At 48.3% G+C, this 15723-nt stretch overlaps 1 protein-coding gene across 1 annotated transcript in view; it reads left to right on the top strand.

Moving 5' to 3' along the window:
* Positions 1–15723, top strand: part of Pax5 (paired box 5) — a 176207-nt gene that overhangs the window by 61394 nt on the left and 99090 nt on the right. Inside the window, exon 6 of the mRNA XM_051165094.1 lies at positions 3172–3347. Coding sequence (XP_051021051.1) covers positions 3172–3347 — 176 coding nt within the window. The remainder of the gene's footprint in view (positions 1–3171; positions 3348–15723) is intronic.

Raw genomic sequence — 15723 nt, 5'->3', positions numbered from 1 at the left:
GTGGATGGGGGTGATTGCTGGGGATGAGAACAGAGAAAGAGTGATTTGTATCATGGCTGATGCACACATGGGCCAGTTCTTAGCAGTTCACAGGCCCAGCTGAAAGCATCAGCGTCACCGTGGCAGCCTGAGTTCCCTTGAGTTCAGCCCATTGGGGCCAATACTGACTTAGAGAAAGTCACAGCTCCCTGAGAGGCCAGTCCTTTTCCTAAAAGACTCTGCAGAGGTACCTTCAGGTCCCAGCCTGTTTGCGCCTGCAGTGTCCATTATACATAACTTGAGTTGGCTCGGTGCCCTGAGGCCTCACCTCACTCTGTGCTGGGTCCTTCTAGGTGGCCAATGGCCTTGCCTACCTGCAGGGATGCAGACTCAGGCCACCCTCTCTGGGCTTCCTCCGTGGAGATGAAGCTCTACCTTTCCAGGGCTCTCAGCTGAGAGGGGCTGGTGGGCTGGGAAGCCTCCTGGCAGGGCAGAGTTGGTCTGTCTCTAAAGGAAGAGCGGAGACCTTGGTGGGAGTTGGGAAGCTGGTTTCGTTGGAGTTTGCTGGCTGGCTGGGAGGCAGGGCGCAAGCTGGGGAGTTTAGCTGAAGTAGGTAGGCAGAAAGCAACCTCTTAAAAACTCGATATGCTCTCCGTTGCGACAAGAAGCTTGCTGGTGCTCTGGAGTGCAAGGTCACTGTGGCAGAAGTGGCTGGGACAGGATGATTGGGCAGAGCGGGCACTGAGTAGGAGCAAGCTGAACATTTACGTTGGACCACTGATAGATAATCAGGTCCTCTGGTGAATATTGACCAGCACAAGTATAATATTGGGCAATAAGCTGGGCGGTGGTGGCGCATGCCTTTAATCCCAGCACTTGGGAGGCAGAGGCTGGTGGATCACTGTGAGTTCGAGACCAGCCTGGTCTAAAAAGCAAGTCCAGGACAGCTAAGGCTACACAGAGAAACCCTGTCTCAAAAAAAAGGGGGGGGGCAATAAACTCCTACATCTGCTATTTGGGGGACCTTATAGAAATGATTACCCAGGGGTGGGCTGTGATGAAAGAAGGGACACTAGGGATGACATCTGATGGGCAAGAGCAGGGACCCGGCTTGTGGAGGGCCAGTGTCTCTGCCAAAAGAGGGACACAGGCTTTATGCTGGGGACATTGTTCAGAGAGACCAACTTCCCCTTTCGGCCACACTTCTCAGGCCATTCAGGCTGTGGCCCAGCTTGCTTTGAAGCGGATGCAGGACCTGTTTTCTCAGGCAGCTAGTAAGCCACCCCTAAAGGCCCTTCCTGTAGAACATGTGGGTGCTCTGCGCCTGCCAGCCTCCTTGCAGACCCTGAGAGGCCAGCACTCAGGTGAACCCCCAAAGCTGGCTCTGCAGACAGAGCGGCTGGAGTGCTATCTTTTGCCTGAGGCCCAGGGATACAATATCTCACCCCTTGGGGCTCTTTGGTTTGGCCACATTCCTCACATGGGTGGAGCTTTGATGTGACAGTGAAATCTAGGGCAGTGTGTGCCTCTTGGGGTAGAGACTGGGTAAGGCCTGGGGTGTGTGGCTCCTCTCAGTAAGAGATGACCCTTCATGGTGCTCTCATGGATTCCAACGGTACAAGCAGAAGCCCTGCTGGGCCTGGTTCCCACAGCCTCTCATCAACCTGCAGGGACAACTGTCCCAGAGAGCCCTGGGCAGCAATGAGCCTCTGAGGCCATTTCCTCACAGGAGCCCTCTGCTCTCCTGCTTGCTTTCATCTTGAACAGGGCAAACCCTGGACCCACAAAAGACTGGTCACCCCACTTTTCAAATTAATAATTCATTGTGTTTTCTTTGAAATGTAAACACCATGCCCAGAGACAGACATGATGAGTAGGTGACTCTGCAGAATGCTTTCTTAACTTACACTTCTGAATAGGCCTTCAAGTTCTGAAACAGAACACAGGGGTTTCACCCGTACCGTCCACACCGTGTTTATTATGTGCAGCATTCCTACTATATTTTATGTGATAGGAAATAAGATGTCGCACGATATAAATATACCTGGACATCTGTAAGAACACATCAAGCCATCTTTTCTTCTCTTACACGCAACACCATGAACTATTGTCAGTTTCCGGCGCCTCGCTTACTCTTCACAGCGGATGGTGATGGTCTTTGCGTCTTGGTTCACTTCCTTTTCCCTGCCGCATGGTTTCCCCACTGCTCAAGAAATGCCACCGTCTGTTTAGCCAGTTCTCTATGGATGAACTTGAGTGGTTTCCAATCTTTTGTTCCAAGAGCCTTCTGCACCTATAACTTTCCATATACACAAGCCAGCTATAAAATATTCTCTCAGAAATGCTGTCACTCAGGGACCATGCACTGGCGATTTTGATAGGTCTTTGTCAAGTCATCCGGCACAGGTGTGTGACTACCTTCCTGGAACACCGTGTTACAGACTGGACATGGCGGTGGTGACAAATGTGTATGGTGAGGACATCAACAAGGGAGGTACAGGAGGGGGCGATAGCACCCTGACTGAGCCCCCGAGTCATCCCGAGCACAAATCCTCGGGCAAAGAAAGGGTTTCACTTCTCCAGGGCTGGAATTCTCACCTGTGAGATAAGGAAAATTGTAATATCCAGAGTTAGTTCTTAGTTCCTTTTTTGGTTTTGGTAACTTTATAAAGAAGCGTATCCACCTCATGATCCTGGAAGCTCAAACATGTGGTGCTGGCTCAGCCGTGGGGGAGACTTGTGTAAGTGTGCACACGCTTGTGTGAAAGAAAGAAAGGAACAGAGAGGAGGAGGAAACAGGAGGAATAGGCACCACCCGACAGGAAGCCAGAGAGAAGGAAGAAATAGTCTTGTGGCCTCCTCCATTAAGTCTGCTTTTAAAGGTCTTACCACCTTTAAACAATCATTGACTATCAAACTCTAGCACGTAAACACTAGGGGCACAAATACAACCCACAGCACATATATGAAAAGTAAACGAGATAACCAAAAGGCTGTGCGCAGTGCCTGGTGTACGGTTGTGGGAGGCTGGCTCCTCAGTTACCAGCAGGCGACCCCATCCAGGAAGCCCCTTATCCAAATCCTTGTGAGGGGCAGGGAGCCTCGCTGGAGAGTCTGTCATGTCCCCCTTCTCAGTCTTGGCCTTTCCTCCTTTCGTGGCTGCCTCCACTTACCCTTTCTCTCTCATCAAAGGTATCCAGGAGTCTCCAGTGCCAAACGGCCACTCACTTCCAGGCAGAGACTTCCTCCGGAAGCAGATGCGGGGAGATCTGTTTACACAGCAGCAGCTGGAGGTGCTGGACCGCGTGTTTGAGAGACAGCACTACTCAGACATCTTCACCACCACGGAGCCCATCAAACCAGAGCAGGTATGCTGCCCATGAGTCCCGTCCACCACACCCGCTGCCACAGTGCAGGCCTGGGTTCCTGTAAGCAGAGGCATACGGCATGGGGAGGGCGAGGTCCTTTGCAGAGTGGATTTTTCATTGTTTTTGGCCAAGCTTGTCTGGTTAGTTACAACTTCCCACAAGGCTAGGAGGACTAGCTAGGGGACTCTGAGGCTTCTTGCCCTGGGAGCTCTGCCTCTGGCCAGCCACAGGGCCGTGTGACTCCTCTGGTTGCTCTGCCACTAATGAATGGTGTGCTTTCCAAGGACTTTTTCGTTAGGGGTGTATGTGATGACCTTATGGGTCACTTCGGGTGGTTTTGTCATCGATGTCACTCAGGAACATGGTCTAAATATATAGAACCCCTCCGTGGTCTGTGGCACAGTGCTATGGAGTATAGGACAGTATCTCATTATGTGTGGCCTATGCTTGGCATCATGGGATTGCTTCAGGTGTGGCTAGCCCAGGCATGGGGCCAGCTGTCAGAGGGCCCTGCTCTGATAGGTAAGACTGACAATAGCTGGCCCCAGCATCTGAGGGCCTAGAGGCTCTTGATACCTGGAGTGTGACCCCAAGGAGCCTTTCTGTCACAGTTCTCTCTGAGCTGATCCTGTGGGAACTTTTACAGATCATTTGGCCAGATCGGTTTTAGATAGGGAAACTGAGGCCTGTAGAGACAAAGCAACTTGCCCAAGGCTGTTGAACAAGTACTCACTTAATAGGACTTCATCGGCCGTTGTCTACTATGGGCAAGGCACAGAACCAGACAAACTTGGCCTTGCTCTGGAAGCCTATAGGTTTGTAGCAGAATCACAGCTGGATGCTGGAGAGGTGTCAAGGAGGGCCTCTGGGAACCTGAGAAACAGAGGCTGAGCCAGTTTGGAAGGGATGTGAGTGTGGAGGAATATGCCTGACAGAGTGATCAGCAAGCGCAAAGGCCTTGAGGGGGGGGGGAGGGAGAGAGAGAGAGAGAGAGAGAGAGAGAGAGAGAGAGAGAGAGAGAGAGAGAGAGAGAGAGCGCGGGGGGGGGGGGGGGGCGCAGGAGAGCGCACACAGGAGTGGAACACGCCAGTGTGGCTGGGATCCAGGGCGCTGGGTGGGAGGTGATGTTGGAGAGATGAGCCTGGTCTCAGGGACTGGGGGAAGGATGTTGCTTACTCTCCTACAAGTTAAGTGACATCTCTTCTGCAAGTGACATGGCACAGACACTGGGCACTGGTTGTGTTCCAGAGCCTGGGTTTTGAGGAGAAGAGTTGACTTCCATCACAAGCAGCTGAGTCTTTCTGAGAAATGGTAAAAGTCACATTTCATCTGAGATGTGTGAGGTGGTCCAGAAAATGAGTGACCAAGGAAAGGTGAGGGTGCAGGGGCTCTGTGCATGGCCTGGCTTTCCCACACAAGGTTGTCAGCATCTTCATTAAGCCAGTATGAATGAAACATAGACACAGGGTGTCAGCAAGTCCCTCTGTGCTTCATGGGAGTCTCTCAAGCTGTGTGCCACTTTATCCACTTAAATGCCTGGGAAGATGGCCCAAGGCCCGGTGTTCACTGAGAGGCACCCCAGAGCTGTCCAAGTACCTCCTCACTTACTCAGTTGCTCGCTTGTCCAATGCATCTTCTGCACATGGGCAGTGTGTCCAGCACAGAGGCACGAACCAGGTAACACCTCTGTCAGTACTTTCACAAAATGGTGTGACGTGAACTCAGGAGCCACGGACAAATGAGAAAGTTCTCTGGGTGATGTGGAGTGCTGAACAGGAGAGGGAGGCATTGAGAGCAGCGATGTTGAGGAGGGACAGTTGCAAGGGTTCCCAAGGACAAGGCCATATGAGCTCAGGTGGGGATGAGGCCTAACAAGGGGAAAGCTTTGGCTGCAGGCTCTGGGAACATATGTTTCTATGGTGTCCTTCAGGCCTGTCTGTGAGTCCTGAGGCAGGTCCAGCAAGGCAGGATAATGACCGAGTCAGTGTTTTCTGGTTAATCAGCTTCGCCTCTCTGTGGCATTCTGTAATGAGGAGAGATGGAAGGTGAGGCTATGAGGCCGCCCTGCACACATGCAGGCACTGGACTATGAATGACATACCCTCGTGCCCTGTTCCCAATCACTAGGGACAAATGATGGCTTGAGCAAGAGGGCTGCTCCTGGGGAAAGCATGTGCATCAAGGGTGTGCTCACTGTCCCCTCCTGAGTCCCCTCCTGCTCACTGTCTCCTGACTGACTGCCCATGGGTCTTGCCTGTGATTCCCCAGAGTCCTATGATAGTGATGCTAAGAAGTGGGCCTCTGGCTGCTGTAGAGACTGGCCACCTCATCCATTCGTCAGCAAGTCAAGCTGCTCAGGGCTTGCTGTCACTTTCACTGAATGAGCTCATGGGGGAAATAAAGAGCATCTACTGACGGAGAAGCTGGGGACCCCTGATTTGAGCCCTGCCTCTGCTCTGGTGAACACCTCACTTTTTTCTGGACCTCATTTCCTCATTTGTGTAATCATGATGGACAGTGGCAGCAACTGCAACCATCTAACAACAACAGCAGAGGTGTCCTCACCTACACATGACAGCGTTCAGTTCTCCAAGGACTTAATGTAGTCTACATTGGACCTTCCCTTTAAATGTGCTCTAAGCAGGCTGGGTCATACATGTGAGCCCATGTAGGCAAATCTGAGCTTTAAAACAGACTATATACCCATTTTCAGGCTCAGGATTGTTGAGGCCACAGAAGTGGAGTCTGACCCCAGGCTCTCCTCTGTCCTCGTATTGTGCGAGATGGTGTCATAAGGCTTTGTGTTTCTGGCTTCTGAGGTCAGACTTTGGGCTGGCTAGTGTTCTGCCTGCCCTTCCTCAGACAGTCCCCAGGCGTACATGGGCTTGGACAGGTCACCCACCCGATTCCTAGGAAAAACACAGCCAACGTAGAGTCAGGCTGGTCCTGAGGTCACGTCTGTGAGCCTGTCCTGCTAAGCTCTGCTCTGAGGGTGGCTGGCTCTGACTCAGGCTTTCATGGAGAAACACAGAAAAACCCCTTTGCCATGGTGGAGGGGGTTATCAAGAGCCTCTCTGGGGTCACAAAACACTTCCTTCTTAAAATGATTATTGAAAAAGCAATTCTGTTTTCCATGCATGGGGAGTGAGTAAAAATCACCTCGGAGGAGCAGAAGAGGGAGAAAAAAGAAATCACTGACATGAGTGTGTGCATGTGTCTGTGTCCGTGTGTATACATACATGTGCACATGTGCGCATTTGCACATGCACGTGCGTGTCCAGCAGTGGAATCTGTTTCAGTAAAGCTAAAGTTGATGCTGGCTGTCGCCGCGGTGGGCCCCAGCTCTGGCAGAGTGGGTCCCTCCTCCAGCCACAGAGAGGACGCAGCCTATTGCAGCCTGCCGTATTTACCCTCAGAAGACTATTAACCAACACCAGGCTATTAATCTGGCTTTTGAGCCTTCACTAAAGCCCATAAAAGCTCACAGTTGTCAAATGGAGTTCATTTTAATTTCCTTTCAATCACAGTAAATTATTCAGGTGATAAATCAGCTGGAGCAGCCTCCTGGCTGTAATAGAAACCCTAATTCCTGGCTAATTATCCAGCCCACTGCTGCCAACAGATCAATACGGGTGCAAAATGGACCGGGCCCAGGGCCCTCCCTCCCATTGGGCTAGAGACAGAGAGACAGCTGGGGAAGGGAGACGTGCTGCTGACCTCCTGGGAAGTTCAAAGGTCATGGGGGGTTAAATCGGGATATGGCCTGTTCCTTGTCTAACAGAAAGCCACCAGAAGCGCCTCCTGCTCTCAGCAGCTGCTTTGCCCACCGCACAGTGGCTCTTCTCCAGGCCAGCAAGTGGACTAGTTTCTAACTTTGCCTGTGGCTCTTCTCCAGGCCAGCAAGTGGACTAGTTTCTAACTTTGCCTGATCCTGTGAGCATCCTGTCCCTGGGAAGGGGGCTCGTTTGTTGGCATCACCCAATAAGACTGATCTTGTTCTTCAGGGACCAGGTTAAGGTCTGGGTGGGTACTATGGGGGGAAGTGAGGCTGTGGCTTCAGGGCCCTCATTTTCCTCCCTGGTGGATGCGCGGCCTATCACGAGGAGGTAGAGACTGGTGAGGAGGGATAGGAGGACAGGTGTGTCAGGCCAGAAGAGCAGAAAGGTTCCCGGAGGAGATGCCCTCAGGGATATCTGAAGAGCTGGGCAGACCTGGGCCTGTCGTTAGTGTTGGCTGGAGAGGGTCTTCTGGGCAGCTGGCACAGCATGAGTGAAGGTCTAAAGGAATGCCAGCATGGAGCTGGAATATTATCTGTGTGACAGGCAGTCAGGGGCTCAAATCCCAGAAGGATACAGAGGTGAGGACATTCGACGTTGCTTTGGGATCACAAATTTCAAAGAGCCTGGGCGCTGTGGCCTGGGCAATGCTCCTTCCTAGGTATCCATCTTCATTAGGGCATCTTGCGTCTTGCCTCGCGCCTTCTGTGACCATTGGATCTTTCTTCTTGCAGGCCCTCATCCTACCCACCCCATGCAGGAACTGCTTGTGGCTTTTCTCCCTAATCCCTGGTCTTTTACAGGACCTTTCCCTGTCCCATGTCCCTTTGCCTGCTCATAAGAAGCTCTTGCTCTGTCCTGGCCTCACCCCATAGTACTGCAAGGGCGGGACTGCTTCTGTGTCAAGAGGGTTGCTAGCCATGTCTTGTAGGCTGGCATGTGCCTGTGTGTGAGTATACACATGTATGTGGACAACAGGAACAGCTTGGGAAGTGCTTGGTGACAGAAACTATAATTACTGCTACTTTCTTAGTGTTGCTCACACTCTAAGCTGCTGGTTATCAGTTCCCTGCATGGACCATCAGCCTGCACCTGAATACATCCCTGTTCCCCTGGACTAGACCAAGCAAAAGTCCTGCCCACTCTTGTAAGTCAGCAGCTGTGGCCCCATAAACGCACACGCTCTTGTCTCCTGTTTGAACTCAGAGCTCAAAGAGCGGTAACTATTACTGTAGTGTCAAGGCCAGTGTGTGCTCACTCTCACCATGTGCCCTGCCAGGTTTAGCATCGAGCCATACTTGACACATCTTCCTACCAGGCCATGAGAACCCCATCGCCTCTCTCTGTGAAGGCCTGGCGAGACTGGTACAGTGTCTTAGCTAAGGGAGCACAGCAAGCCAGGAGTCAGGATCAGAAGTGAACACTCACTCCTTGCCAGGGAGTGGTAGAGGGAATGCCTATGGCAGGATAGAATTGAGCAGAGGCCTCATTCTCCAGCATGAGGAAATGGGAATACAGGACCTGCCCTCCATCACATACACACCACACCACACACACACACACACACACACACACACCACACACATATACACTCCACACACATACACCCCCACCCCCACACATATACACACACATATGCACCTCACACAACACATACATACATAAACACACTCATACACACTACACACACACACACACACACACACACACACACACACACACACACACACAGAGTTTCATTTGAATGCCTTCTTGTCTTTGGAATGAGATGGTGACAGAGTATTGAGTAACTCTTGCTTTCTAGCTCCCTAGAGGTACCCTAGATCACCCCTTCTCTTACCATTCTAGGAGTCTCATCTCTAAGGGACACAAGTGTGAAAGCAGCCTGGGCTCGGGGACTCAGCTTTCTTGGCACTGATGTCTAGAGACCATCTTGAAAATATCCATTTGTTCCTTGGGAGTGTTGAAAATAGTTTCTAAGCCCCTGGTCATCGTTTATGTTCCTGTGGACCAAAGACAAGGGTGGATTCCCCCAAACCATTGTGTCTGTTTCGTGAAGCAAGGAAATTCTTGGGGGATGACCAAATGAGGTGGTATGGTACAAAAGCATGGGGGTCCCAGCCGCCTCCAGTGATGGGTTTGGGCTGGCCTTTCAGCATTTGTGGTGCTGAATTGGACTAGGTAATCCTCGAGACTTATTTAAGCTCTAGCATCCCATAATCAGAACCCATCTCTTATTTTTATTTTGACATGTTCACATTTCCCCCTCCTGTCTATTCTACTCTTTTTGATGACAGGCAAATTCCGTGTCTTTGGGGTTTAAGATTACAAGCAAATTGTCACAGAGCTGCCTGCACTCTACTGGGTGGTTCTCTCATTCGTTTATTCATTCATTCATCCAGGAAATTTTACAGACATGCCATGTCAGTGACACTGGCCACCTGTGCCGTGGTGTGCGGCATAAAGAAATAATGGCTGACACAGCCTGAGGTACTGTGTGAGACTGACTTGGGTAGACATGTTTCCCCTCAAACTCTGCTGACCAGTATTTGCAATTTAAAAAAGGAGAAAAGGTCTGGGGATGTAGCTCAGCTGGTAGAGTGCTTGCCTGGCATGCACAAAGCCCTTGATTCAGTCCCTGAACCACATGAGCTAGGTGTGGTGGTGCCTAGCATCCTAGCACTCTGGAGGTAAGGTAGGGGGACCAGAAGTTGGGGAACCCTTGGCCCATGGTGAGTCTGAGCCATCCTGGGCCCTGTGTGACCCCAGCTCAAGGAATAAAATACAAATTAAAGAGGACAAAGGAACCAGTTATTCTTGTCCAACAGCTTGCTTAACTTTGAAAGTTTGGCTTAAGACATTTAGGATTCCAAAAGCTCTTCAAAACTATAAAATCAAGCCTTTCCTGGCTTGCAAGTTATTATTATTATTATTATTATTATTATTATTATTATTATTATTATTATTATTATTATTTAATGCAAAGGTCTGATAGTTAAGGAAGTTGGGTCCACTTTGGGTTCCCTCCCCATCTCAAATGACGGGAAAGCTGCACCAAGAGCAACAGTAAAATGCTTTTTGCTGTGAGGTTGGGAGACAGGTAAATCCTCACAGGCTGAAGCTAAGAAGGGCCTCAGAGTCAGAGCTCCTAGAGTGAGTGCTAATGCCCTGATGGCCCAGGGTGCCCATTCTGGGTTATTTCTAGTGGTAAGGAGTTAGAGTTTGCTTCAGATTTTGGCAGGGGCATGGTCTATGTGATGTGGGTATTGGAACCAATAAGCTGGCAAACTGCCCAACAGCTGGAAGGCCCACACTGTCTTCAAAAAGAGCCACGGGCCAGGCTCACACTTATCTTGACAGAAGCTCACTGCATGAGACTCAGAGTAGAATAAAAATTTCCAATAAGAAGTTGAAACCTCAAACCTGTGCTATATCTAGGTGTGGTTCTTGTGCCATAGTTTGCATAAGAAACCCAAATAGAAATTTATACTAACTGAATTATGTCAGCGACGTCCCAGAGCTGCCTCAGAGAAGCATGAAAATACTCCTGTCTTGACCCTTCTACAACCCAGTGTGCACCCCATGCCTACAACCCAGTGTGCACCCCATGCCTACAACCCAGTGTGCACCCCATGCCTACAACCCAGTGTGCAACCCATGCCTCCAGAATAAGCTGCAGCTACTCAAAATGACCTCGCATTTTAAAAGATACAAACCTTGCAAGAAAAGAATAGAGTCAGGGGATAGCCCGAGAATCCAACTCCAAGAACCTAAAATAACAGACACATTGAAAGAAAGTATAAAGTGACTGAGGTGATGACAGAATTGGAGAGCATTATAAAAGACCAGAGCATCAAAATAAATAAATAAATAAATAAATAAGGAAGGAAGGAAGGAAGGAAGGAAGAAGAGTAGAATAACACAACTAGCAATATAAGTGATTGGTACCATTAGAATTAAAAGTTCAGTGACAGGGTATACGCCTGTTAAGAAACACCTGAATAGAAAATTAATGGTCTGGGAGACAAGAGTTGATGAGCTAGAAACCCAGCAGAGAAAGTAAAGAGTGGGGAAATCATATCATAAGTTGCTAAATGTATCCCACGCACCCGCCTACAAGTGTGCAGGGCTGAGGGTGTAGGTCAGTGGTGCAGTGTTTGCCAACGATCTTAGGATTCAGTCATCAGCACAATACGCAAACATGTCTTGAAACGTGCAGTGGTGTGTACATGTAATCCCAGTGCTGGGGAGGGGAAGGCAGACAGACCTCTGGGGCTCACTGGCCATCCAGGTCAGATCAATTTGGGGAGCCCTAAGGACCAGTGAAAGACTCTGTCTCCATAAAGTGTGTGGAGGAATGGCATCTGAAGTTTGTTTCTGGCCTCCACATCCACATGTGCACACATATGTACTTGCACATGTGGCCATGCACACATACCCACACACATGCACACACATGTACCTGCACATGTGGCCATGCACGCATACCCGCACTTACCCCAAGCCCCCGAGAGACAGTCACCCTTGGCTTATAACTGAATAAACTAAATAAACTGTGGCTCTGGTGAGACAGTAGAGACTTCCAATTTCATCTCTTGGAGATGGAGTTCTGGACTTGTTACTCCTATCCTCATAGCAAAAATTAAGTGGACAATGTGGACAGTAAACAGACTTTCTTGACACATCAGAGGGCTGAAGTTATAGGGCAAACGGTTGCAGAAACATCTGAAGAAGCCTGAGAAAGCAGAGCTAGAGCTTGGCCATGTAAACACTGGCCTCACAGTTCAGCGCCATTCCGACCACTTGATGCATCGCATGAACACATCAGGACCTTCTTCTGTGGGACACTGAACCCTAGGACCTTGGGGACAAAACACTGTCCACTGCTCTGAGCAATAACACCAACCCCTCATGTGCACATTTCAACAACAACGACAACAACACATCAGGCAAGAGAAAACAAAGCAAGAGGAGGCAGCAGCCACCACAAGGAGAACTCACACAAAACAGAATGTGGACACATGAGAGAGCTTAAAATAAGTGTAATCAATATGTTAGCTGCACGAGTGGAAAAAGTAGGCAGCATGCAAAAACATGTGGGTAGCAGCAGATGATGGGAAGACTCAAAAGGAAACGCTAGAAATAAAAAGAGGAACAGAAATCAAGAATACCTCTGCTGGGCCCATCAATAGGCTGGATGCAGTTTGGCAAAGAACAATCAAGCTTGAAGATACAGCAACAGGAAGCTCCCAAACAGAAGCACGCGCGCGCATACACACACACACACACACACACACACACACACACACACACACACAGAGAGAGAGAGAGAGAGAGAGAGAGAGAGAGAGAGAGAGAGAGAGAGAGAGAGAAGACAAAAAAATACTCTGAAACTGTGGGGACATTTAAGAAGGAGCCACATTGTGTGATGGGAATGTAAGAAGAGAAAATGAATAAATATTTAAAATAGTTATGGCCACGGCTTTCCAACGTGAGTGACAGGAGACTAACCCACAGATGCAGGAATCTCAGAGAGCCCCAAACCAGGACAAAAACTGAGATAGCTATGTGGATGCGCATCACAGTCAAATATCAGAAGATCAAAGACAAAAAAAAAAAATCACAAAAGAAAACAGAAGCCCACATATCTCCAGGCATGGTGGTGCATGCCTTTAATCACAGCACGCCGATCTGTACGAGTTTGAGGCCAGATCTGAGCTGTACAGTGAGACCCTGTCTCAAACCAACCAACAAACAAAATATAAATGTACCCACCATGTTATTAGAGGAAGAAAGTGAAGAATTACAGTGACTTCTGGCTGGAAACTATTTAAACAGAGGGTGGGGCTTAATACTTAATGTGCTAACAGCTCAAGGCTGTGCCTCCTGATAAGCCAGCCGCACTACAGTGGATGGCGCCACCCAGGAGCGGAACTGCGTAGGCAGCACAGAACAAAACAGAAGGACATGAAGTCGAGTGGGTTGGAAAAAGAGAGTAGACCTGGGAGGAGCTATGGGGAGGAGTGGGGCTTAATATGATCAAAATACATTATATGAAATTCCCAAAGAATTAATAAAAACATTATTGAAGGGGCTGGAGAGATGGCTTGTAGATTAAGATCCCTTGTTATTCTTGTACCCACATGGTGGCTCACAACCATCTGTAACTTTAGTTCCAGGGAGTTCTGGCATCCACTTATGACCTCCATAGGTACTGCCCACACGATGCACATAATGTAGGCAGAACACTCATACACATCAAATAAAGTCAATACATCTAAGACTGTTTGAGTATTTAAGGGAGAGCAGGTAGGTGAAGTAAAGCCTATGGTTTTTATTATTCTTAACTGGTCTAAAACTGCTAGTATAAATGGACAATAGTAACATTAGATGAGGTGACTAGTAGAAATAGATACAGGAAATGAACTGCAACTATGTCCTGGGGCCATGAGGGAGGAAGTGGGAAGTGTACTAACAATGAAGAGGAATGACGTCATTGTGGAGGTAGACTTGGTATTATAAATATGTATTACAGATTCCAAGGAGAGTACTGTCATTTATAAAACTGCATAAAAAGTAGAAATCAAGTGATAACAGAAGAAGCAAAATGGGATCATGGGAAAAAGAATATAGTGAGGGGAGAATGAAGCAAAGAACAATCCACAACACAGAAAGCTATAAAGAATAGATATTAATCTAGTTCTGCTAAGAGAGTGTACGTATCACGGGACAGCATAGGACAGCGTGAGTAAGGAAAGCCAGGGGACTCAACTATACTGCCTACAGGAAGGGCACAAAACACAGAAGGAGAGACTAGGTTTCAAGAAGTCACAGTAACCAGTCCATTGACAATTTAAGGCTAATCTAAAAAGGATCATTCAACAAGTTATATTGACTGCCAAAATCATGGCTAGTTTTTGGGGGAATTTATAAACAAGAGGAAAAGATATAATGGCAGGCAACAATGACAAGAAATGACTTAAGTTACAGTATTCCAAGACCCCAGACTGCCCAAGTAGAGGGAAGACACCTGGGGAGTTGTAGGATGCAATGAGGAGTAAATTCAGGGTTCCCACTAATACACGTTATTAGGTGTGACAGAATGCATGGTTTCCAAATCAGCAGATACAAAGACAGATATAGGGAATTCTCAGTAAGTTCAGTGGAAGGCAGGGGAGGAGAAAGGAAAACGTAGGACAAAATAAAAGTTGGAGATCACAAAAGATAGAACTGTATGGAAATATTCAAAATAAAAACATGTAGATGTGAGAAAAAACCCAAACAGCTCCTAGGAAGACATTAGAGCGATCTTAATTTCTACATTCAGCCTCAGAGTCTCAAATACCAGAAGCAAAGGAGTGAGCAATCCCATGATGTCTTGCGAAACAACCAACTCAAAGAAAAGCTGGTGCTGACAAATGCTGGCAGGGATGTTGCAGTGAACGCTTCGGAGAGCAGCTCCTACCCAGACAAAGTAGCAGAACCACAGGCTCCTGAGACACACGGGGAGGCTGCACAGCAAGACAGAACTTCCAAACGGCACTCCAGGGACAGAACTTCCAGGACTGGGCACTCCAGAGACAGAACTTCCAGGACTGGGCACTCCAGAGACAGAACTTCCAGGACTGGGCACTCCAGGGACAGAACTTCCAAACGGCACTCCAGAGACAGAACTTCCAGGACTGGGCACCTGTGTTCCTGATCACAGTACAGCAAAATTAAAAATTCGCGGTCCAAAGAAAATATATTTGAAGATTCAAAACAAGTTCCAGTGACAGGGCTCAGTGGGTAAAGACGCTTAAAACTTGATGTCCTGAATTTGACCCTGGGTACACATGGTGGAAAAAGAGAACTAATTTCTACAAGTTTCTCTATGATTTCCATCTGTGTGTCATGACACTCAATACTCACACGTGCATGTGCACACACACACTATAATTACCTTTTTGTAATTCCCTCCTTGGAGTCCCTCCTACATATGAGGGTCCTATCTCAGTTTTTAAAAAAATAAATCTACATTTGATTTGCTTAAAACAACAACTAAAACAAACTCAGAAACACCCCAAGATAAACTTCCTGGGGGGACAATAAACAATATTCATGTGACAAAAATTTAAATCCTGGTTTAAAAAAAAAAGCCACAAAATATGAGAGCATCCAGCTGTGTACCTGCTCCACAGCTGAGCTGTGAAACCAAAGAATCTCCTGGAAGGGACTGTGACCTTGAAAACATTTCTAAAATCCACACTGACCTGCATGTATGTGTTTGCACCATGTATGTATATACCCTCAGAGACTAACAGAGGGCGTCATGTCCCCTGGAACTGGGGGTACAGTCTAATGATTAAATACGGAACCCAGAAAATTAGAAAAAGGCAAAGCAGAAGGAACACGATGCATCACAAAAAACAAACAAACAAAAAGTCAATAATAAACAAAACTAAAGGGCTGTCTTCCTCCTCTTCGACTAACCTGCCTCCCCACAATGCCTCCCCACAACTCCATCACTCAACTTCCCTGCCTCCAAACTTGTCTTTCAAGGAACTGGAGCTGTCTGGCTTGGAGAAAGGAAGACCCAGTGGCTTCTAAGGGTGTTGGCT

This window comes from Acomys russatus, chromosome 2 (assembly GCF_903995435.1).
Source record: "Acomys russatus chromosome 2, mAcoRus1.1, whole genome shotgun sequence".
Lineage (NCBI taxonomy): Eukaryota > Metazoa > Chordata > Mammalia > Rodentia > Muridae > Acomys > Acomys russatus.
Note: the sequence above shows the minus strand (reverse complement) of the source record. Positions and strands in the feature narration are given on the sequence as shown.